This window comes from Carassius carassius, chromosome 3 (assembly GCF_963082965.1).
Source record: "Carassius carassius chromosome 3, fCarCar2.1, whole genome shotgun sequence".
NCBI classification, from domain to species: Eukaryota; Metazoa; Chordata; class Actinopteri; order Cypriniformes; family Cyprinidae; genus Carassius; species Carassius carassius.
This window is the reverse complement of record NC_081757.1, coordinates 10,578,592-10,602,943: the sequence shown is the minus strand read 5'-3', so window position 1 is coordinate 10,602,943 and position 24,352 is coordinate 10,578,592. Positions and strand designations below refer to the sequence as shown.

The following is a 24,352-nucleotide window of genomic DNA, read 5'->3' as shown; positions in this document are numbered from 1 at the left end:
CAGCATTAACCAACCAATGCTCAGGTTAAATTAAATCAAATAAAACAAGCAAATGTTTAAATATCTTAAAATATATATTTAAAAAATCTAATTAAAAATTAAAAAGTAACAAAATAAAAGAAAATAAAAGCTTAAAAAATATTTAAGCCACACTGAATGAATGTCACTGGCATCAGTGATGGCATCAGAAAAGCAAATAATGTGTGACCTATTCTTAACTAACTTTTCTGAGCCAGATCTAACCAACTACTCCAAAGTTCATCACTTTAGCTATGGACATGTTTTCCACTTGCTCCATCTTTAAAAAGGAATTCCACTTCGACACTTCCACATTGAATGAAATGAACCTCATTTTTAAAGGTGTCTTAAGTTCACAAATACTTGTCAAGGTCACTTAACATTGTAAGCATGTACCAACAGCTGCAGCAAAGCCATAAGGTTGTTCTTACAGAATCAGATGCCTAGAACTGGGGAGGGTCAGCATCACCATACAGATCAGTTGGCCATATGGCTATGAACTTCACTTAGTATACAGTACAAACACACACCTGACCAACAAAGACCTGAATGGTTCAGGTCAGGTGGGGTCAAGAAGGAAAAGAGGAAGATGGAGGAGTGTGATTGTGTACTGCGTGGGGTCAGGTCCCATGTGTAATTGCTCTAATCCATCTCCAGCAGCTTCTGAAATACCTATGGCCTATGTGTTAATCTTCAGATGACATGGATATAATGAAACAAAAACAGTTTAGTGTGTTCAACATGACAGGTACAGAACACGGTTTACCAATACTGTAGAACAATCAGCACAGCTACATATACGTACACACATTGCAGTAGTATTCAGCCAGCCACTAATCAGGCTGAAGCACTAACTAGGCGATTATAGATGATTAGAGTGCATGCTATGCACTGCAGTGATTAAAAAATGAACACGCTTGTTTTCCGGCCTACCGTCTGTGTATGTGTAATAGCCATAATAAATCACAGAGGCCAAAGTAGTAAGAGGTTTGTTGTTTCTGGTCTTCATGGTGGAATGAAGACACACATGGGTACCTGTCTCCTACTGGGGATACACTAATCACTCATGAGTCATTTGGTCTGATTGGAGTGAGGCATTTATAAACTCAATGTGGTAAGCTTTGATTTTTTGCAACAGTCTCATAACTGAGGATTGCACAATCGTGGAGGGGGTGAATAGATACTCCTTAAATATTGATCTGTAATTTATAAGTGCATGCATTTTTCTGCTGTTCAATTAATGAAGAAATGAAATCATTACTGCACTAGATTACTTGCTGGAAGTTTTTTGTGTCACTCGTGTGAATAAAAACATTGCGTAATGCTCTCCCTTTTTTTATACAACTGGACGTGTCAATAAGCTTTTCGCAGATTGGTTTGCGCAACAACGCATCATACAAATTTTCTGCTCGAGTTGAAAGATTCAGAAGATGCAACTGAGGTAAAAATCACCCAATGCAATTTTGCATCTATTTGTGTTTTTGCATTGACTTTGTATGTAATCTACTTGCATGAATACTTAAATTTGGTTAGCTGGGTCAGTGATTCTCTAAACCGCCGAGCGCACGACTGCACATCCAGATATTAGGTTAGATTAGGTTTTGGTGTAGGGTTACATGTAATTATGCATAATTAATTGTTATTATAATAATAATAATTACATGTAACGTGTAACAAGGACACCTTAAAATAAAGTGTTACCAAATTCGCTTTTGGTGTGCACACAGAGTTACTGTGTTACAGAGTTACTAGCAAAGAAAATGACATAAGAGCAACTGGAATTGATCAATTTACATTTCTAATTTAGTCATTTTATTATTTATTTTAAATAAGTATTTTTTTTACGATTTCAGTTTTTTTTTTTTTACAGATAAACTGAACTAAATAGTGAACAAAAAAACTACTTTAAAAGGCATCACATTAAGTTGGCTGCCTTTGAAGAGACTAAAATAAATAAGTTGTAATGACTGTAATGAATTCAAAATGTTGAAAAAGATGATGTCTAAACTCTTGAACAATAGTGCATGTATCACATTGCGTATCATAAGTTCATAAGTGAAGAACTTTTATATGGACTGAAAACAGTAAAATTCTCAACCAATTAATCTCAGATGCACCCATTTACAGGCTTCAGCCAGCCATGTATAAATCTGAACAGATTAGCTACTGTCAACACTTATACACAGGAGCCATCGTTCAAAGATATGTGTGTTTAGGGTCTGATTTAAACAGTTCTGCTTCGTATGGCACACCCCTCTCACAGTAGCACATTTGTTTTACAGTTCAGGGCAGGGGGATGTTAACAATTAGCTCAGGGGCTCAAAGGAGGGCTCAAAGGAGGGAGGAAATTCAAAAAAAAAAAAAAAAAAGAAAGAAAGTAGGAATGGGTGAAATGAGCGAACAGTTTGAGGCCCCTTGCACTCCTCCTCTCCAGTCCCCTTAATTAAACAAAGGCTCATCAAAGCCCTCATTAAAAGCTACTCAAAAGCAATTGGCTGTCAAAATAAACAGAACACATGGTACAGTGAGACAGAAAGAGAAACAATAATAAAGCAAGAGAGAGATAAAGAGGAGGTGGAATACTAGAACAAGGGGTTCTGGACAGCACGCCAAAGATGGATTTCTTAATAATAATAATATGTTTGAAACCTCACAACACTTCTACAAACAACCCCAACACACACCACATGCGACCCCAGAGAAAACTCAGCAGAGAGCGCAGACACTCTTTCATTGCACTCATATTTCAAATGCTCCCGCTTATTTATGCAACACACACGATCCCCTGTTTGTAAAAACAACGAATGTACACTCACGATATCCTAAAAAGAAGCAGAGACTATCGCTCGAGGAGAACCGAAGCCTGTCTGCGCTGATTACGCTCCGGTCGGAGGAAGGGTGATAATATGTGTTGAACTTTTCGACACCATGCTGTACTGTTCCAGCATTTCACAAACACAAAAGGAAAACTGAGACGGCAGCCAATGAGTTTGGAGCTCAAATCATGTTTTAGTAAATAATGACAAATAGCGTTCGTCTTACAAGGTGCTTGATGATATTGATATGGAAGGCCTTTCTGTTACCTCTGGGTTTCCACAGCTACAGTACAGTAGGCCAAGAAGCAAATCAGAAATCCAACACACTTTGACACCTTGCTTTGGAAGTGAATAAAAGAGCTGTTTGAAAAGTTTTAACAAAAGCCAGGTGAAGTTTTCAACCAGAAAAAATGTGATCACTGTGTGATCAAAACAGAAGCTGTGTTTCCCACTATTTGAAAGACATTATAAAGATTACCTGCCTGTCTAAAACCACCTATTCACACTTTGCACATTTTAGGATACTGTATTAAAAATACTGAATGGAAACACTCAAAAGAAGGAAAAGAAAAAATATATATTCAGTATAGACATTTTTTTAGCATGAAGACGAGATTTTATTTGAAATGGAAAGGCTGCTTTATTCTGAATTTTTTTTTTGCAATGTTTTAAATTAAATTCTATTCAGAGTCAAAAACACCTAATGACGAAGCAATCTTTCCACTGTTCAAAAGTTAGGAGTCAGTGTGAATTTTTAAAATGTGTTAAAAAAAAAAAAAAAGCCTCTTTTGCTCACCAAGGTTGCATTTATTTAATCAAAACTACATTTTAAAACAGCAATAATGTGTCAAATATACATTTACTAATGTACCAAAAAATGTACATTTTAAAATACAATTTATTCATGTGATGGCACAGCAAAATTTTAGTAGCCATTACTTCAGTCTTCAGTATCACATGATCCTTGAGAAATCATTCTAATATACTGATTTGCTTATCAATGCTAAAAACATTTGTGATGCTTTGTAATGCTAGATCAGCATTATTTGAAATAAAAAGTATAGTAAAATTACTAATGTTAATGTTTTTAAGTTGCTCAACAAAAGCATTAACTTCTGTCAAAATAAATAAATAAATCATACTGACCCCAAATATTTGAATAGCAGTGTAAGTTGTTGACAGTAAATGTTGGTGATTTAAGACAACACCAGCAACAACAACCATTGGTTATGCAATGAAGCTGAGCAGAGTTCAACTTCAGGCAAATGTACATTGTAAATTAAACAGCGACTACAAATGGGAGAGCAGACAGGGGAGCTCATGTGATCCACCTCATACATGTAAAAAGCGACAATCAAGATTTTGAAACAATACCACTACCAAATGAAATAAGGAACACAAAGCCAGTGATACTAGCAGACAGAGTGGACGTCTATGTTGTGGCTGCATAAGACACTACAAGATAAAGCAAAAACACTGAAGATGGTAAAAACACTGAAGCATGTCAGTTTATGAACAGAACACCACGTAGAAACAGCGTGTTATGGCACAAAAAAGGCTCCACAACCCTTACTGACCTGCCAATAATTCAGTTCCATCAAAAAAAATTAGTTTTTTTTCTCAATAAACTTCAGGAAAAGAGTTGACATGATTTTTTTTGTTTTGTTTTTTGTTTTGCCTCAACCCATTTATAAAACCAATGCACAGCCAGGAACTCAAATCCTGACTGGTACCTGTCGTTCTCCTTGTTCTTTAGTGTACATGAGTGGGCCTTATGTGTTTAATACAGGCCTTAACATACTTGGACACAGTAAATCGCCATCATATGATCCTTAAGTTGTCAGTACATGATTTTATGCAAAGATCCATTTTCAAAAAGCTTGTTTACTCTGCATGTAAGTGTATGCAAAGTAACTGTTGGTGCAGGGCACACAAAAACTCACACCATTAGCTTAATTTTACAGTAAAGATCTACAAACAAATTCTAGAAACCTAAGCAGCACTACTGTCACCTCATTTGTGTTCCATAACAAGCATTAAAACATCATCCAAAAATCTATGAGTGGGTCAGATGAACACCAGGCAGCATGCGGAAGTACTGTGACGAGAAATGGCCAAGGTTATGCCTGAAGTTAGACCACACTGCAACCATACTCACCGGCAACGTGGCGTGCTCTATAGCATTGCCCTACAGAAGATAGACAGAGACAAAATTCTGGTCAAAGGTCGAGTTCATGACTCCCCCTGAGTTCAAATGAAGTCGGTCAACATCAGCTTGGCAGAACGGTTTACGATCGATACTGAAAGTCCCTCTGAGTGTCAAAGATGGTTTGTGGTCAGGTGGGAGAGGCCGAGCAAGCGAGGGTGACTGATGGGACTGTGGCTTTGGAGTCATTACCAGAGTTTTTGGCTGTGAAATTGATTGCAGGGCCGCTTTCACACACACAAAAACGATCAGTTCTTGACCTTTCCTGAAAGCCATCAGGAGTGTAAACTGGGGCTGATTGAAACAGGATGCACTATGTTCACATGCAGAGCTGGAATGTGCAAACACAATAATATAAGCGATATATCTGGAAGAGTACAAGATCGTTTGACTCTACGTGTGTTGTTCGGTGTTTTGTGTGTACGTGCGTGTATGCGTCGACTGAGAAAGTGAGACATTCAGCCTCGCTGTAACCCGACCTGGGGTTGTACAAACATTGCCCCCTGTTGGTGAAATCCAGCCAACAATGTGAGGGCTGTCTGCAGTGAACTGAAAGGGTCGTGCTTCTCTGTTACTGAAAGCTTAGAAAAAGGGCAGTCAGGAATTTAAGAGATTACAGGAGCGCAGGAAGCCGCATTACTGCCACCATCCCTGCATCAGAGACAATCCCAGCCAGTCATGCAGAGACGGGAAGGTGTTTGGTTGAGGCCCGTAGGAAATAAAACTCTTAAATTCTTTGATTATCAGAAATCCCTCATGACAGGGGTCAGGGCCGGGCTGTGCCAGTGCAAGACTTCCTGAACAAAAGCTGAAACCTAAGGTCACGCCACACAATCTCTTTAACTGTACGTCAGCTGAGCCACACTGGGGCTTGCAAGCCTAGAACACTGCAATCCTCTTACTTGCTATGAAAATGCTTAGCTTTCCATCAAAGTTCAAGTGTACTGTTGAGTACAATCTCCTTTAAAGTGATGGTGTCAAATAGGGGAGACCACAGGCTCAGGCATGTTGGGTACAAGCATGGATTATGGCCTGGGCCAACAAAGCCAGTGCACCAGGACAATTCAGCTTTAGTGAGCATGGAAAATCTTGCCAATCTCAAACTTTTAAATGGTAGTGTGTATAAAACTGAAGTAAATAAGCAAAAGAGATGTAGAGTGAGTGCCACCCTAGATGGTCGCCTTTGTCGCCACAAGATATCATACTCCTTAAAAATAGAGTTGGTATAGATTTGAAGTAAAAGTTGAAAGCTGCAATATCAGGAAGGATAGAAAGCCAAAATTTTAACCTTTTCTTAGCGGTGTCCAAAAAATATTCAGTTATCTTAAGTAATCATGTAATTAGAGTGCTTTTACACAAAAATAATAAAAAAATATTAATAAGTATGTTAATGAAATACTCACGGGCAAGTGAGTGAACACTGCAAAGGTGCTACAGAGAAAAGCGATGAGATCACTCAGGTAGTCACTGGCCTGCCCACCCCCCTGTGCTGCCGTCCAATCATAATCAGCCAGCTGCAGAAACTGGTCAATCTTTAGATTTAGGTTAGTGTAGATCTCCTCTTCAGCAGCATGTCTTGCATCCTATACAGACAGAGAAGTGATCCCTAACCAGTCACAATATGTTTTGTAAAAACACTGAATAATAATCCACACAATCCATGTGTGTAGCGGGAGGGTGTGACATGCAGGTTTGTACCTTGAAGGTGGAGGTTCCATAGAGTTTGGTGGCATTAATGGTGTCAGGAGGCACATTGGTTATGTTGGAGATGAACTCTTCTAGGTAGTGACAGGACTGCTCCAGGTGAGTGGTGTTGATGATGATCTGAACCAACTTTGGGAATCAAATGTGATTAGTCAAATTATGTCGAATCCTTTTTTGTCGAATTCAGTTTTTACTGACAAAGTGCAATTAGTTATATGCATGAAAAGGTTTTGCAGGTTTGTGACAATGAAGACTGGAGTAACGGCTGCTTAAAATTCAGCTTTGCCATCACAGGAATAAATTACATTTTTCGATGTACTGGAATAGAAAGCAATTATTTTAACTTTTAATGATATTTCACAGTATTACTGTTTTTACTTTATTTTTGTTAAAATAAAAGCGGTCTTGATGAGCATAAAACTTCTTTACCAACCACTAACGTTTAAGTTGTTAAACTTAATTTACAGTTATGTTGCTGAATCAGCATCTTTTATTGGTACAGGTACAACATTTAATAATAATGCAGCATATTTTCAACTGCATAGGTAGTACAGTCATCACAGAGAAAAGCAGTGATTTGGGGAAAAGATTCTGGAGGCATGAGTTAATAACAACCAGCAAAAGCCCCAAGTGTGGGAGTAATTCCAAAGGGGAAAGGGCATAGAGAAGAAGTCAAGGGTGCGTTTAAAGGGACAGAGAGAATCTGTCTGTGGGAAACAGACCTGGAGCTGCTCTACGTTCAGTTAGCTGTTCTGTGGTGCGGAGTTTGAGGTCCACAGGCAGGGCAAGGCTGTCAGCAGCAAGGCGCTGAGGCACATTGTTGCTAATTGAGCCCAGACCTTTAACTTGGACCCGGTCTTCCCTCCCTCTCTTTCTCTAGTCATGGTGCACCATGCAGGGAGGGAAGCCCGATGTAGAGCCCAGGTCACACTTCCGCACCTCCGCCAGATCCGGGGCAAGACAGGGGGAGGAAGGAGCTTGATATCTGATCTGGTGCATGTGTGTGTGTGTGTGTGTGTGTGTGTGTGTGTGTGTGTGTGTGTGTGTGTGTGTGTGTGTGTGTAAATGTAGTAGTAAGACTAGACTTTGCTTTGCAAACTACATGAAACCAACAATAAAGCTTTTGCTTTTTCAAAATACAACACTGAATATCTTTCTTTCTCTGCTATTCTTTCATCATTTTCTCATCAGCGACACCCAACTGAACTGAACACATCTGGATTTGAGGGGTTATAAACAGGCCAGACTGCAAGCAGAATAAGCAGAGCAGAGAAGAAATTAACCACATTTGAGCAAGATACACGGGCAGAATATAGCAGGGATAGAGTGAGAGCAGGGTGCCAGTGCCAGCCAGGGGCAGGTAAATTTGCCAAATCTGCCTGTCACTGTTGCGCACAGTCCATTTCAGAACGGGCTTTGACATTAAATGCTTTTGTTTAGAAACAGCAATGCACTTTTGCTGAAGTAACAACTTTTAAAGAGTCTGACCATTATTTGATCAAGAGCCTTATTTGTGAGCACTTTAATAGAAATCCCTTCGAAGAAAGCAAAATTGTTAACTTGATTTTGACATTTGCATATAGTCAATACTCTACTTGAAAACTTTATAAAAATTAAAAATTAAAAAAGGAGTGTAATTTAATGCTTTGATATAACATGTTGGTAATTAAAAAAACATTAATGTAATAAAAAATAACAGGAAATATTCTTATAATTCAAAGCCAGTTTTCCAGTCCAGAAAAGTAGAATTCAGACAGCCCAGATAATAATAATAATATTAATAATAATAATCCTCACCTCTGCCAGTCCTACGTTTTTCTTCTTTATGGCATAGTGTAGACAGTGGCTAAGGGTTCGTGTGAGCAGGAGGTTTGTAGACTTGCGAATCATGTCATCAATTTCTGTGGAGCTGAACATGAAAATTCACCCAATTAGCAATATAATTATAAATATATATTTGTTTATATCTATAAAGCAAATCAATAACCACATATTCAGATTTGGAGGGACAAAATGTATTATTAGAGGGCTGTGTCCTGCTTCATGCTCAACAAAAAAGGATTCACTTATTTCCTTTTTATTAGAAAGAATATGTTATTAGCTGACCTTAAAAATATGTGAGATGCTAAATGTCTAAGTTGATTAAACCACTTAAATACACTACTGTAAAAATATTGGGGTCAGCAGTTTTTAGTTTTGTTTGTTTGTTTGTGTTGAATAATAACTATTTTTATTTTGCAAGAATGCATTAAATTGATTAAAAGTGACATTATTAGTTACAAAAACAGTAACATTGACTGTAAAGATATTGTTACAAAAAACATTTTCATATAAACACTGTTCTTTTGAACTTTCTATTCATCTAAAACTCCTAAAAAAAAAACATTTCCACAAAATATAAGAATATATTCCAATATCGCATAAGATTTCAATACATATTAGGATGGTTTCTAAAGGATCATGAAATGCTGCTTAAAATTTAGCATTTCCATCAGAGGAATACATTTTAAAACAAATTAAAAAGATAATACAGTTATTTTAAAATGTAAGAATATTAGTGGTTTTACTGCATTTTTATCAAATAAATGAAGTACTGGTGAGCTTAAGAGACTCTCTTTCCATAACACAAAAATCTGACTCCCTATACTTACTGTAACATATATAAATATAGATTTTCGAAATATGCATTTTGTGCTACTAGTCCCATTGAACTCTTCTTACAACACTTGCAAATGATTTTCTTTCAGATCCAACATATGGAGAGCAGAATCACGAGCGAGATGTTTTTGTGGTCCAGACTTACATAAGCACAGTTCTGACTCACAGTGTGTCCTATGTGCTTTAATCCTTAATACTCCACCTCCTCTGAGAAAAAAAAGGCACAAAGTGGAACCAAAAAGATGCAGTGAATAAGATGGAGAGGCCTACACACATGAACACTCACAGACTATGGGCTGGATTTAAAACCACTCTTGAGGGCCCAATAACACCCTCTGGGTTTCAGTAACACATGTTCCAAAACCAGAGAACAACCACACACAGATATATGCTTTAAATCAACAGGAGTGGAAAAGGGGGGGATATCACTTTTCTTTACTCTTCTCTTCTGTTTTATTGAAGACCGATGGGGGTGGGGAGGAGTAAAGGGGGCTACCGCTCATTAGTACAGCTGAAGCTGCATCTGCCTCTACCCCCCCCCCTCCCACAGATTGGTTCACAAATAATTAAGAAGAGAGTCAAAAGAAAGAAAGGGACAATATGTCTCAAACGTGTCCATCAATGTGAGCCAAGGCCCAGGGTGCAATAGTTTCCCCCCTCGATCTGGGCAACAAACGCATTCCTCGCAAATTACTAAATCGTCTCTCATTGTGTTGAGAAAAGCAGAGGAGGAATTTGAAAAACGTTCCTCTCCTCAGCAGGGGGAGAAAACTCTGAGCTCCCTCCGCTGACTTGGCAGGAGGAGAGCCAAACGGAGCAGAGAGATGGAGGACATAAAGAGAGAAAAGGAGGTGCTTTCCGATCAAGTTGCTTCCAGAGCAATATACAGATTAAAATATTAGCATCTACTGTCCCGCTGCAAACTCTAGGTGAATTCGAGACATTTTCGGTGTTGGTTCTGTGCAAATTTTGAGCAAATGACATGTTGGGTTACGGTCATCGGTTTACAGATGTTGATTACCATAACATAGCTCTGATTTTGTTCATTACTATATGGAAATGTTCCCAGTACAGAACCTCAACTAGGGTGAAAAAGAAAGGCCTGGCTTTAAATCGAGGCATTGGTCTTTTTGTGACGATTTGGAAACTGACAGTGTCTGGATGAATCCAAAGGCCTCTGGCTATTCCTCATCTTAAGAGGGAGGGGGCTAAGAAACAGAAAGAGAAATTGTAGTCTGATTAAACACAGACGCTTTACTGGCATTTACATTTGATTTATTCATCCATTCAACTCTCTCGCTTTTCTAGTGAAAATTAGGCTGGGGGTGCGGTCTGATAAACAACGATCTGAGAGGAACAGATGAGCAGGGAACCAACGGAGACTGAAATTGTCCAATTTCATTCATTGGAAAATGAGAAACTAAACAGAAGGAGCAAGCGAGACAGATACAGCTCACATCAGTTAGCACATAATGTATGTTCAATAGCTATTCAACCATCACAAAGAGTAACATTACAGCTAGCTTCAACTCAAGGGTAACTTCAGGATAATACGGAAAATGCGCATTTGTAAAGTGGCTCTCGTGACGGAGGTCTAAAGTTCGCTGGACATGCATTGGTGGGGGGAGAGGGGTTTTGGTTGCACACGTCTGGTCTCCAGGCACTTGCACATGGACTTGAGCCCCTTTCTTCCCCCTCTGACCGCATCTCATCTCAATATTAGTGGAGGGAGACCACAAAGACTAATTGCCTCCGGTAGACTAGTCTGGGTAGTATGCAGAGCTGTACCTTTGCTCCTTTGGTGTGTCAGTCATAGGTTTCCGTTTCCAATAGCAACAGGTTTTTTTTCTCTACACCATTACATATATACCCAGAATCCTGACCCCATCATTCAAGACCTTTTGTTGAACGCCATCTGGCTTCCTCTTGCCCTCTTACTCAATCGCACTTGCTAATAGGGATTCATTTTTACAAATATGTCAAATACGAAAAGATCCAGCAAGTCGAGACATTATTTGACAGTATTCTTAAATTAGCTGTGTGTATGGGGGATTTTGGCTTGATCTGGAGCCCTTGGACCCCACACGCCGAGGCACAGACTCCTGTAAGCGCAGCCAAAAGAGGTCAAATGTTTGTTGTTGAATTTTAACTGATATTTGAGCGTGGGGATCATCCACATTCTAAAACCACATAAGGACATGACTGATGAATGTGAGGAGGTAGTGAGTAGCCAAAGTCTTGGTAGGGGTCCCAATAAAAGTGAGACAACTTCCTCTGCCAACAAACATATAGTGTTATATCATGGCATAGACACCTTTAAAACACGATACAAATGTAAAATACTAAATGGCTTCTTTTTCAGTACTAATCCCAGAGTTTAAAAGCCAATGTTTGGATTTTACCACCACACACACAGAATAATGTTTAGTGATAACGGGACAAAAAAAAACAATTTATCAGACAGAATCTATAAATCTAGACAGCCATGTAATAAATTAGTTTTGATAATGTTCTATACATGTTTTTACTATCTAACCTAAGGGGGTTTTATTTTTAATTGAGGACCAGATTGAGAAAAATTGCAATCTTATAAATTTCACCAGTGTGAATGCATGCAGATTAAATACTTAAATTAAAAAAAAATAAAAAATAACAATTAACTTTGACAAGAAAGAGAGAATACCACTGTTCTTGGCTGAATAACTATAAACATATTTCTAATTATTAACACAAATTGGACATTAAAAAGCTCAAAAAAACTAAAACTAAAATACACAGTGTGTAATTGTTAAGCCCAATTTTGATCAGGGTTCTGCTTCTCAGTTACAATTTAACAGCATCAAATCAGCATTACTAATGTATGTTTATTACATTTAATAATTATCAATTGGAGACATGAAAACAATTCACTTTTTACTCCTAATATTTTACTTGAACATATCCATTTCACATAAACTTAGATTAAAGTTACATTCAAACATTTGGCAGATGTGTGCAAGACGTGCAGATGTGTGATTTTGCACAAAATTAAAAGAAATGTTCCACTTATTTCAGACGCAAGGTTTAACAACAAAAAATTGAATAAAACAAATCAATAGAACAACAATATAACAATAATACTCATAATTAGTTGTTGCAAATGTTTTTAGCAAAGTTTTTCCCTTAAATCATTCTGCAGACAGTATTGGGCCCCTCCGTAGGCTAAATACTTTGACACCTCTTGATATAAACCAAGCAGTTAACCCTTAACGTCCAAAGCAGCTACACGCTGTACAGGATCTGGACATGTTAGAAGAATTTAGCACGCACAGACTCTGTCAGACAGGAAAAAGGTATTATTCCTCATTTAAAGTCATTCTTGCAGTGATTGTAGAATGCATCTCCAAAAACAATACTTGCACAGGTAGTCTTTGGACAGGGCAATCATTGCTTGAAATTAAGCCAATCAGCCTTTTCAGTCTTTTCTACGGTTATCATGGGCATCATCTATCTGACCACTCTACAGGTGAAACTGTTCAGAGTGTCTGGCTGGCTAGACAGTGTCTCAGACACTTATCGCTAATGATGATGATAATGAAGTAGTAATTTGGTAGGATGCAGGTTTCTACATGTTCTCGATTCTGAATCATGTTCCCTCATTTCCCCAGTAAACCTCTAAACTGCAATACACACCCAAATACTACACAAACATACACACAAGGATTAGGATACCCAACCGGGACATCCGCTTCTTAGGTAACCAGACCTGATGGGGCGCTCAAAGAAAGAGCCAGAGAAAGAGAACATCAAACGATAACAATCGGGAGGACTTGTCTTAGTGCATGGTGCAATCAGAAAGAGGCAGACAGAAATGCCAACGATAGTTCTGCAGACAGTGACCTTTAGCCTCGACCCCTTGACCTACAGTTCCGTTTGGGAGATTAGGAAATGGGGTGAGATATCAGATCACAACACAACGTGACTGGGGATAAGGGGTGTTTGGGAGATTAATGGTTGGAGATTTTAATACAAAAGTTTGAAGGTTTTGTCCTAAAAGGAGTTGACGCAGAATTTGAATCCTGCCTGAGTATGGTACTTAGTTTGAGGAACCAAATTTTTTTTGAAACTACTATATTTTAAGGTGCGCTATTGAAAACCTTGTCTAAATTAATTATGTCCAAATTAAAATTGTCTATTTAATAAATGACGCAAAGGCTATAGAAACTAGAGCTGCACTGATCGACCGGTCAGCTGATTCTGATCCCCGGCCGATTGATCTGTGCACTCACTTCTCTCCGATTTCTAGCCAATCCATTTTGTTACCAGCAACACAGGCAATAACGTCACGTCAGCTGCGCATTCTCGCTCTCTTCTCTCTGACGACCCCTTCTCTCTCACACATGTCCCATTCGCTCCGGTTAAATGGTGCTTATACTGCGCATTATTTTAGTAATTCCTGCAGGTTTCACGCTTACACCAAAAGCGCACACACCACCACTGATTTATATTAGTGGAGCGCACAAGCCACGCTTAGTCTCAAACAGCTTGTGAGCCACAAATACCAAAATTATTGGCTAACTGTGCTAAAACATTCAAATACATACAAAATTACCTCAAAATGCCCGTCTTGGCGAGTATTCAGTTAAACACAGTCAGTTTTGGAACATTACATAGTTGAGAAAGAGAAGGTATGTTGTGCAACAGTATATTGGGTCCATGGATAAACTCTTAAAGGGACCACAGTCCAATATTCCTGCTGATGTCTGTCATGTTAATCATAGAACAAAAGACAAAGAAAATCACTTTCTGCCTGAATACGTTTTATAATTTTAATGGTAAGCATTAATTTGCAATTTACAATTGTTTGCTTAAATTTCTAGTATTTACTTGAATGAGAACTTACTTAACCTGAAAAAACTTAGCTCTTTTTATTCTATTACATTTATTTGTGCTTTTGTTTGCAATTTTTTTTATTTGTTCTTATTTTATTACTGACTTTTTACTTGTGTTTTTTTTTTATGAAACTTTGTTGAAGAAAAGTAGATTTTTGTTTGTATATGCTGTCAATTATGTCTCTTAGGAAAAAAAAAATCGGAATCAGCTAAAATCAGTATCGGTAGATCACACTAACAAAAAAAATCAGAAATCTGAATCAGCTAGGAAAACTGCAATCGGTGAATCTTTAATAGAAACGAATATATAAGAGTAGATACCAATTGACAAAAATGTTCCCTTTTTCAAAGTGTGCAGTTCAGTTCAAGCATTTTGGGTCAAGTACATTTTTTTTTTGTTTTATATTTTTATATTTTTGAATATAAAATAACTGTTCACTACTTGAATACATTTTAAAATGTAATTAATTTCTGTGATTGAAATTTTTACATTTATCTTTTTTTCATTAATATAAAGTTCAAAATCACATTTATTTGTAACAAAAGTCTTTTGTAAAAAAAAATATTTACAGTCACATCTGATCAATAAAATTTGTCCTTGCTGAAAAGTAGTATTATTTTCTTTAAAAAAAAAAAAAAAAGAAAGGAAAAAAAAATGTAGTGCAATTGTGGATTGTCAGATAGATTTTGATTGTTTTTCGTGTTAACAGGCCTTAGTCTATAAATGAATAACTAGATTATAGTGGTGAAGCTCCATTCTCCATATCTCCTCCCTAAATATAGTCTGGATTCAAATTTAAATTTCAATTAGACGAGCAAGTCACTAAAAAGTTCATACGCAGGGCATCCTTTAGTAAGAGCAACAAGAATAGCAAAACTTGCCTTATTAAATTAAGTTCACTCTCTGATGTTACATAACAGGTTGCTAAACAGGTCTTTAGTCATTTTTTGGGAAACCCAAGTGTGCTTTTTTTCACAACTGTTTGTTCTGATACTTCTCTTCTGAGAAATATCATGAAGGGAGATCATACCCAGTCGTTTATTCTGTCCAACAGTCTGCAGACTGGGAATTCAGGGTAGGCCACACTAAACAGCTCGGCGCATCTGGCAACCTCATCAGTAATTCTAAGAACTCATAAACTGACCAGAGATCAGTCAACACTGGGAGAAATTCCTTGAAATAACACCCACTACCACCAAGCATGCAATTAATTAGGAAAACACACAGAAACGGTTTGGTGCCAATGGAACTTCCTCTCTGAAGTTCAGCGGCCACTCTAGGGGATACGCAAAGACAATGGGGCAGGTTTAGTGACTTCATGGCAAAAGAATGGAAGTTTTAAAAAAAACTCTGTAAACTGGCATCCAGGCAGCATGATTTGCATATAAGAACATTTGGGTGGGAGGATTATACATGCAGGTGTGAAACAGTTTAAAGAGTGTTTGCACGCTCTTACCTAAGGTGTAAGTCCTCCGAATATTTCAGGCAGGCATAGATGAATTCTTTGAGTTGCGAGTATACTTTAGGCACAAATTCAGAAAATGGCAGCTTCTTCGGAAAAGGCATCTGTTTGGAACAATTATAATAAGAGTAAGTAAATAAACACAGTATATATTACAGCACAGAGCAGGTGTTCTGAAGGATTTAAAATCAGAAATGTCAAATGTCTTTTTTGGTCGTGGACAAATGTGGTTCTGGAGTGCATTTTAAAAGATGCCTTGACGAGTACATCCATTGTAAGTGCTTTAAATGCAATAAAAAAATTGCTCGAAATTAAAAATATTGATAATCTTTAACAAATGCTGTTGATAGAACACTCTGGGAGATTTCCTTTATAAAGGAAACACAAATGGAAGCTTAATTACATGAAAAAGAACAGCTGCAAGTATGACCAAGAAAGGTAGCATCCTTGATTACTATAACAGTCTTGGGCAGTAGTTCTTGTTGACGTCAAAGGGAGAATTCAAATGTATGGCTTAGCTCAAGTATTTCAGGGGATGTGCATGTTAGTAATCAACTCCTTGGACAGCAGGAGGATATTTGTGCCTTCGAGGAGACCGGAGGGTGTGTAACTGAGGAAATCTGTGAGAAAATCTGCGGGATAAAAGCTTTCTTATGCGTCTAATGTTCACCTTGTCGAGCTCTGGATCCTGGAAGGGGAACTGGCCTGCTATTCGCTGGTACTCTTCAGGGGACGCCACGGGAATGGGGCTGTAGTTGTCCTGATCCAAGATTTGCCTGAATAAACAGAATAAGTGTGAGGGAAAAAAGACCTGACTTCACAGATGAACTGATCATAAACCTGAGGGCAAGAGCAGGATATTAAAGAAGACTAAATAATCTAAAAACCATTTACTGGACTCATGAGCAGTGTGTCTGTGTTTGTGCAACTCAGTCATGGCAAACACACATAATACATCTCCCTGAATGCCTGTTCCCACAGTAATGACATTCCGATCCATTCAACGAGTCCAAAGCATCATTCGTTTATGGAGTGAGTCAAGTGTCTCTGACAGGGAATGTAAAACGACTCCAGCAAGGTTACAACAACCTTTCCATGTCATCTGCTCTCAAGATTCAGCTGAACAAATCGTAACCATCTCCCTCCAAGGAGCTTAAACATATTTTTTTCGACAACAAATTACATTTTTTTTTTTTGATTAAATGGTTTTTAAAGGGATCTCGGTACAAAAAAAAAGAAGAAAATATTTGTCCTTCAAGCAATATATGATTTAGTCATATGGGGATAATTTGATCAGTGATTTTAGATGGTTTGGCCAGACCAAATTTCCTTGTCCTTCAACCGTCCTGCAATCCACAACCTCTGCAAATATAAATCTCTGAGCAGTAAAGGCAGTTTCCTTAAATGGTAGTTTGATATAGGGCATTAAAAATGGATATTTCATAAAAAAAATGGATGTGTGGTTAGCAAGTATTGAATTGAAGAACAGAACAAATGACGTTCAGTGAACACAGTCTGATTTAAGTTGATTTGGACATAACCCTATTAGTGTAATTCCTTCAGTATGGATTTCTCAAGGGTCATAAGGTGATAACCAAATCATCATTATCCTTACTCAAATGAGGAATAGAGATGGAAAAAAGAGAGAAAATGGAGAAAGAGAAGGCAGAAAGCACCTAAAGGACTGATTCCACTTTTTCAGCAGGATCTCTCCATATTGATCCCTCATCTCCAGCAACATATCAAACAACTGGTTTACTGGAAAACCATAACCCTGCAGGGAGAGAGGGTGGATAATATCCATTTCAGTTCAAAACAGAAAGCAAATGAATGCAACTCTAAGCAGAAAACAGGAAGAAACTGGGTTTGTATATTTACACTTGATATTACGATTAATTATATGGAAATAAAATAAACAAAATACTAGTGCTGTAAAATCAATTAATCGCATCCAAAAGTTTGCGTTTACATAATATACTTGTGTGTACTGTGTATATTTACATGTGCATATATAAATCCACACACATACATGTATGCATTAAGGAAATATATTTAATATATTTATATTTACATATAAACCATATATCAATTTAAATATAAACATGTAAATATTTCTTAAATATACAAACATATGTGTGTGCATTTATATATGCACATGTAAATATACACAGTACACACAAGTATATTATGTAAATGCAAACTTTTATTTTAGATAAGACTAATCGCGATTAGTCAATTTAACAGCACTACAACATTTGTAATGTCTACTCAATGCTTGTCTGTCACAGTATTTTTATGTTATATTCCCTTTTCTCAGAAAATATTTCTGCATGTGTTTATTTATAACTACGTGAAGTAATCAACATTTAAGTTGATCAATCTTATCCAGTGACACCCGAAGTTCTTAAATATTATCATTAGGTACTACCCCACTCACCTGCAGTGTATCTGCAAACAGCACAATAAGATTCTTCAGATCTAATATCAGGTCTGGATCAGTGCAATAAGACTATGGAGACACAAGTGAGAGAGAGGGATGGATTACAGCAGAAGCAGATCAATGTCAGCACAAGGATTTAGATTACCTGACAAAAACGCAAGAAAAGGATATCTTTTCAAAAGAGCTGTTGAGTTGCAGAAGAGCATTGGGGATCTCTCTGAAATTTAAGACTATTCTTTTTAGAATAGTGTTTTTAAATTAATAGTAAAATCAGGTCTGCAGTTTGCTAGTTACATAAGGACAACAAACCACAAAGATGTGCATTTATACTTTTGCTTTTTGCAGTCCTGCAGTACTTTTGCAGGAACTTACTACTTATAACATGTTAACATGTAAGGTACATTTGTGTGTAATTTACACTATTGTTAAAAATGTGTCAATTTTTCCTTCTGAAATAATTACTTTTATTCAACAAGGATGTATTAAAATTGATCAACAGTTACAAAAATAATTCCATTTGAAATATTTCTAACTTTATTTGTATTTTCTATTTGAATCATGACAAGGTTCTGAATGATCATGCAACAATGGCTTCTGAAAATTCAGCTTTGCCATCTCATTTTAAAATACTTTAAGTGAAAAACAGCTATTTTAAATTGTAAGAATATTAACTGTTTTTAATGCATTTTTGAACAAATTAATGCATTTTTAATGCAATTTTACTAGAAAATTAATTAAAATTAATTAATGCAATTTTACTAGAAAACCACAATCCTAAAAAAACCCATCAGAAACTCCAGAGGGAAGCCATTACCCTTCCAGGCTGCCCATAAAAATGATCAGCTCAGCTTGCTTAGTGTATGTTAGGCATGTAGTGTGCAGACATACTGAATGTGTACGCAAGGCTGCAATGGTCTTTGAAAGGGCCAGCTCCCACAATTCCTCCACATAAGCCCGGTTTACCAGGCCCTGTGTGGTGTGCAAGATGTGGTCCTCCACTACAAAAAAACTGCAGAACATATACAGGGAAATACAGAACAAATTAAAGAATGCTGGAAAGGGTATGAAAGAGAAACAGTAAGTACATTATACCATATCATTAAACGTCAATAATATCCCAAATGGGCACAATTAGGCTTTCCAGCACACAAAAGCCAGAGTCATTGAACATCCCAGCAACATTCCCCCCAAAAATCCCAGAGATCCTACAGTGCGAGTGCCCTAAGCCTTTTTTTGTGCCACTTAGGATGTTTGTAGAAGCCTCTATTCCAGACACCAGCCTTTCCGATATTCCCCTTCAGACGCTCGGAATAACACCAATCTGCCACTCCACATCCCCAGAACCATAAATTCTAAACCTAAGAGTGTTTTTCGGCAGCACTGGGATGGAGAATCAGGAAGGGCCAGAGGAAAGGGAGCGTCTGGCTAAAGGGAGGGTCTGTACGCCAAGCCAAAAAATGATTTGGCTGTTTTAATTTGCTTCTATATAAAAAATGAATGTAGTAAGCATGTATAATTGATTTTCTGTTAATTTGGCCATTCAAAACAAAATGTGCACTGCACTTACCCGACAATTTGATTGAAGTAGCGCCTGTACCCCTCTAATGTTTCATGCTGGAGACCACAGGAAAGAGAAAGAAGGGTTTATGAACATCAGTTAACTGAGCAGTCTACTATTACAGCTCTTTTTAAGGTTTTTATTATATAAGAAAAAAAAAACTAAATTACGACCTCAAACATTTTTTCATTTGTGTCAGAATTCTTTATTTGAAAGAATGTTGCCTTTGTTACTTCAATAAGTCATATCCCTGACCAAATAACAAAATTCCTGTACAACACTTCAACATACACTACCGGTCAAAAATTAAGGGCTATAAAATTTTTACAAAAATTTGAAAAGAAATTGTGTGCTCACTAAGGATGCATTAATTTGATAAAAAATAAAACAGCAATATTGTGAAATATTATTATAATCTAAAATAACTTTTGTTTTTCTGTTTTAATTCATAGTCAAATTTAATTTCTTATCAGTGCTGAAAACAGTTGTGCCACTTAATAGTATACTGATGGAAACCATTTGAAATAGAAAACATCTGTAACACTGTAAATTGTCTTTACTATCACTTTTGATCAATATAATACATCCTTGCTGAATACAAGAAATTTTTTTTACTAACCTTAAACTTTTGAACGGTACTGTATACTGTATTTTGTAATGACATTGAGTGCAGAGCCATTAAAAAAATAAAAAATAGAAAGAAATTTGGAAAATATGTACAATTCAGTTCTGCTATAAGGAAAACTTAAGTGTTCAACAGCTGAGTTATATTTTAACTGGAACAACGTTCCCACATCCTTTTCCAATCATTGTTCTAGCCAACGAAACCTATATGAACATCTATATTTTCAGGCCCTAAATAAACTATACATGTCAAGTCTCTTGTATTCATCTATTTTCAAATAAGCATGTTGTACGTTATGTAATGATAATGGCTTACCTCACAGCTCCCGAGAGTTTATTTGAGGTGTGGTTAGTTAGTGATTGGGGGAGGTGCAGTGAATATGATCGAAGGGTGTAAAACAGACAGTCAGACAAAGCATGTGCTCAGGCCGAGTGATGGCATACCATGTTAGAGTGAGGCTGGAGCACTAGTCGGGCCTGTTTCCGCCGCTGCTTCCTGTAGTAGTTCTCAAACGTGTCCCGAGCACCCTGGGTAAAGCAGACACACATTCTAAACACCCGAGTTAGAATAAGGCTGTTTATAACTAAGAGAAGCAGTTGACACAGGAAAACAGATTTTCACTTACAGAGGATGTACTAAACTTCAAATAAGAGCATATCGGGTACTTTCTCTCTCCTAATCTCATATTACGATTCAGAAAACATCACAGCAGAGGCTTGTGGTCTAAAAACAAAGGCCCACATTCACCGCTTAAAGACTTTATCTTTTTTCCAGAAACCCAGAGTGCAGTTTCTGTCCGCCTTACACAGACTGTTATCAAAGTCTATTCAGGCACGACACCAACACATGCACACACGTCCCGATCAGAACAGAGTGCAGAAAAAACACCGTAATGCACAGAGCAATAGAGATAAAAGCAGAAAACAGTGGCAGTACGGTGGGACTTATCGCTATTTCCAGTCGAGGGCCTCTGAATTTATCTAGCCAAAGCTGGTGACTATACCTCTTCGACAAAGATAATAAAACAGGACAAGACCTGACCACACAGAACCATTTCGTAAATGCTCGGTTTCAGACCTAGTGAGCTTTTTTGCTGGTCCGCAGTCTATATAGGTTGTTATAGATTGGACTATTTGTACAATATTTTAAAGATTTTTAATAGACTTATGCACTATATAAAATGAGTATTCATAGTAGACAACTTTTACTTTGTCTACCATTATGAATGACTTGTTGCACTGATTAAATCACAAGTCAGGATACATGAAATGAATTATAATGCAGCTGTCTAAACTTTGCATCAGCCTTCACGTTGGTGAATTAATGATGACTTAAATACTGTCTATGAAGAAAGCTCACTAGGTTTTCGAATAGAGTTGTAGTCTACAACCTTGTCATTTAGCTGATGCTACAGCGAATTACAGCATACTTATTATGCAAGAGCCTTCAGTAAGGGCACAATAGTAATACGGAGTCCCTTGGGGGTTTAAACCAGTAATCATTTTGGTAACAAAGCCCAAATAGTTAACCCAGACCACCCAAATGTAATGATGTGTGGGGAAGAATGAGGTTTGAGAAATAAGAATTGAAGGAGAAAAAAGTGGGCACAGAAATGGAAAAGCATTATATAAATTTGAATGACTTCAGAACAACTTTAAACCTTTAATAACAGCAGGGATCGAACAGATATTCTGCTTCGACCACAGAGGCCTTCAGAGCACAATGAAAGACAGAAGGTGAAAAAATTCAGTGAGGAACATAAGAAGAAAGTATAAGAAAGAAAGAAACTTGCTCCACACAAAATTTCTCACTAAAAGTGCTGGGAAGTCTGATTCATTTTAGCCAGTCGGTTCATTCATCAACTTATTAAAAAAATGGATTTAATGATTCATGACCACTTACTTTGAAGCTGCAACTTGTCAAACTGTAAGCTGCCCATAATTTAAAGTAGCTTCCCCAAAACTGAAAAGTCCACAGTGGGGCAAAATGACTCCTACACAATACACGGTCATTGACAACACTGGCTCTTTGGAGCAGGATGTGTATTACCTCAGAATCCTTAAAAAGAAATTTTGGAGAAGGAAAAAAGGATGTTTGAGAAGGATGCCATGTTCTGTATGAAGGGAATTTAACCGAGTGTGTCCATCCTGTTGGCTATGCAAGCTCTTCTGCGGTTACTAGGACGGAGAAGAGCAGGTCTACCAACTGCAGTCTAAACGCAGTTAATCGTGTCCAAACGCTCCATCTCTTATATATGTTCCTTAACCTAAACAGTCAAAATCAAAGGAAGACAGTGCCAACGTCAACTATTGAAGAAAGATGCGGACTAAAGTTCAGCTGAACTTCCCTCCACAGAGGTCTAGGTCCCCTGATCTCCAGAGCTCCACTAATAAAGACAGTGACAGATACAGTGGTGTTGGCCAGCTGAATTTTGGGTGTGGTTCTCTGGGTCGGAGAAGTAGGATGGAGGCCTGAACTGTGGTTCTCCTTCTCCAAGGTTTCCCACTGCAGCTATCCCATCACAACCAACCTGTGTTTACACTGATCAGAACACAGACCAGTACAGTCAGAAAACTGAGATAGTGTTCAGACCTTAAGTTCCATCAGGAGTAAAGAGCAGTTTAAGCTGGAAGAGGATACAGGAGAGTAAGAGAGAAAGTAACAATGCAATTTAATCTATCTCAGATGTTCTTGTCCAGAAAATTGACTCGTGTGCAGCTTTAAAGACATTGATCAAGAAATCAATGTATTCTTGTGCAAAATGCTACTAAAGCAACCACCAATACATTCTAATAACAAGTCAAAATGGACTAAATATATGACAGAAATAATTCAAATGAATAAAGAGTGGGCACATAGAGGTAGCTATGACCCCTTGAGATCTCCTTCAGCCTCTGATCTCTGACACAGTAGTGCCATTAAATCTCAGTGGCTGCACTTGAGGTCAGACTGGTTTAAAAGGAAAACACCATTTCAGTTTTGCTTTTTTCTGGAAGTGCAAAAACAATAAGCATTTATGGTAAGTGCAAGACCTTGAGGCACAGAGGTCACACTTTCAACAACTCATGCTTCCTCTTTTCTCTGTTTTCTATTCTATTGCAGTCCCCTGTTCTCTTTTAATTCTACCACTCCAGAGGAATAATGTGTTTCCTCTGTCTATTTGAACTTTATTATCTGCAGATTCATAAAAATGTCAATTCTTTGACGGCAGTGTGAAGAAAAACTTAAAACACATTGTCTTCAACTGAAGTTTTTCCAAGGCAAACTTGACCAAAGAACAGGTTGTACCCTCTGGCACTCTGACCTCTTCCTTGTCCTGTTTTCTTTCTCCATCCTTATTATTTCCATCCCTCGGCTTGACTTTCCAATGGGAGTTCAACTTCCTGTCCCTCCACACTTATAGTTCCAGGCCTCACAGGCCTGTACTGTCTCACACAGATGTTAAAAAAAGGCAAGGGACACTATGGCCAGGTCACAGCCCTCTGGTATGAAGGAAACCCAGGTGAACCCCCTCAGATTCCCAGCTTGGGCCATCTGGAGTGCAGCCAGCTCAGAAGTCAGAGCAGACCCCAAAAAAGGGCCATTGTACATCTACAGCACCAAGGTCATGAGCAATTTCTATATTTGGCTCATTTCCCTCCCTTTCACAAGTGTCTCTCAGTCCCACTCACTCTTTTTACAGTAGCAAGTAGCCGTGTTTACATAAAGTTTGTTTAAATTATCAGGAGCAATGTCACACTAAGGCCGATCGCCATATAAACATACAACAGCCTCAACAACTTCCTTCCTGTGGGGGCGTTCAGGACAGTGAATATACAGTGAATGGGAAGTATCTGCCATATGTGCGTTCAAACACTGGCATTCAAGTGGATGTGCTCACCGTTTAAACAAAAAAGTCCTTCAGGGACGTATAAAGTGCAATTCTGTTTGTTTTTGTATAAGTAAGCAGTGTGATTTCCCAGGGTCTGAGGTGACTCAAGGGTCACCAGGGAA

At 37.8% G+C, this 24,352-nt stretch overlaps 1 protein-coding gene and 1 long non-coding RNA gene across 4 annotated transcripts in view; both read right to left on the bottom strand.

The window, feature by feature from the left end:
• Positions 1 to 24,352, bottom strand: part of LOC132118923 (uncharacterized) — a 350,882-nt gene that overhangs the window by 220,679 nt on the left and 105,851 nt on the right. The gene's annotated exons all lie outside the window — the stretch shown is intronic.
• The window catches only part of LOC132118756 (exocyst complex component 6B-like), a 111,929-nt gene that overhangs the window by 40,204 nt on the left and 47,373 nt on the right, over positions 1 to 24,352 (bottom strand). Inside the window, exons 9-19 of one of the 2 annotated variants that reach the window (XM_059528662.1) lie at positions 20,803 to 20,886; positions 19,744 to 19,790; positions 19,065 to 19,185; positions 18,174 to 18,245; positions 17,413 to 17,510; positions 16,407 to 16,512; positions 15,731 to 15,840; positions 8,542 to 8,653; positions 6,739 to 6,873; positions 6,444 to 6,623; positions 4,993 to 5,022 (exon numbers count right to left, since the gene is read on the bottom strand). In XM_059528662.1, coding sequence (XP_059384645.1) covers positions 4,993 to 5,022; positions 6,444 to 6,623; positions 6,739 to 6,873; positions 8,542 to 8,653; positions 15,731 to 15,840; positions 16,407 to 16,512; positions 17,413 to 17,510; positions 18,174 to 18,245; positions 19,065 to 19,185; positions 19,744 to 19,790; positions 20,803 to 20,886 — 1,095 coding nt within the window. The remainder of the gene's footprint in view (positions 1 to 4,992; positions 5,023 to 6,443; positions 6,624 to 6,738; positions 6,874 to 8,541; positions 8,654 to 15,730; positions 15,841 to 16,406; positions 16,513 to 17,412; positions 17,511 to 18,173; positions 18,246 to 19,064; positions 19,186 to 19,743; positions 19,791 to 20,802; positions 20,887 to 24,352) is intronic. The other variant, XM_059528663.1, reaches the window with a different exon arrangement.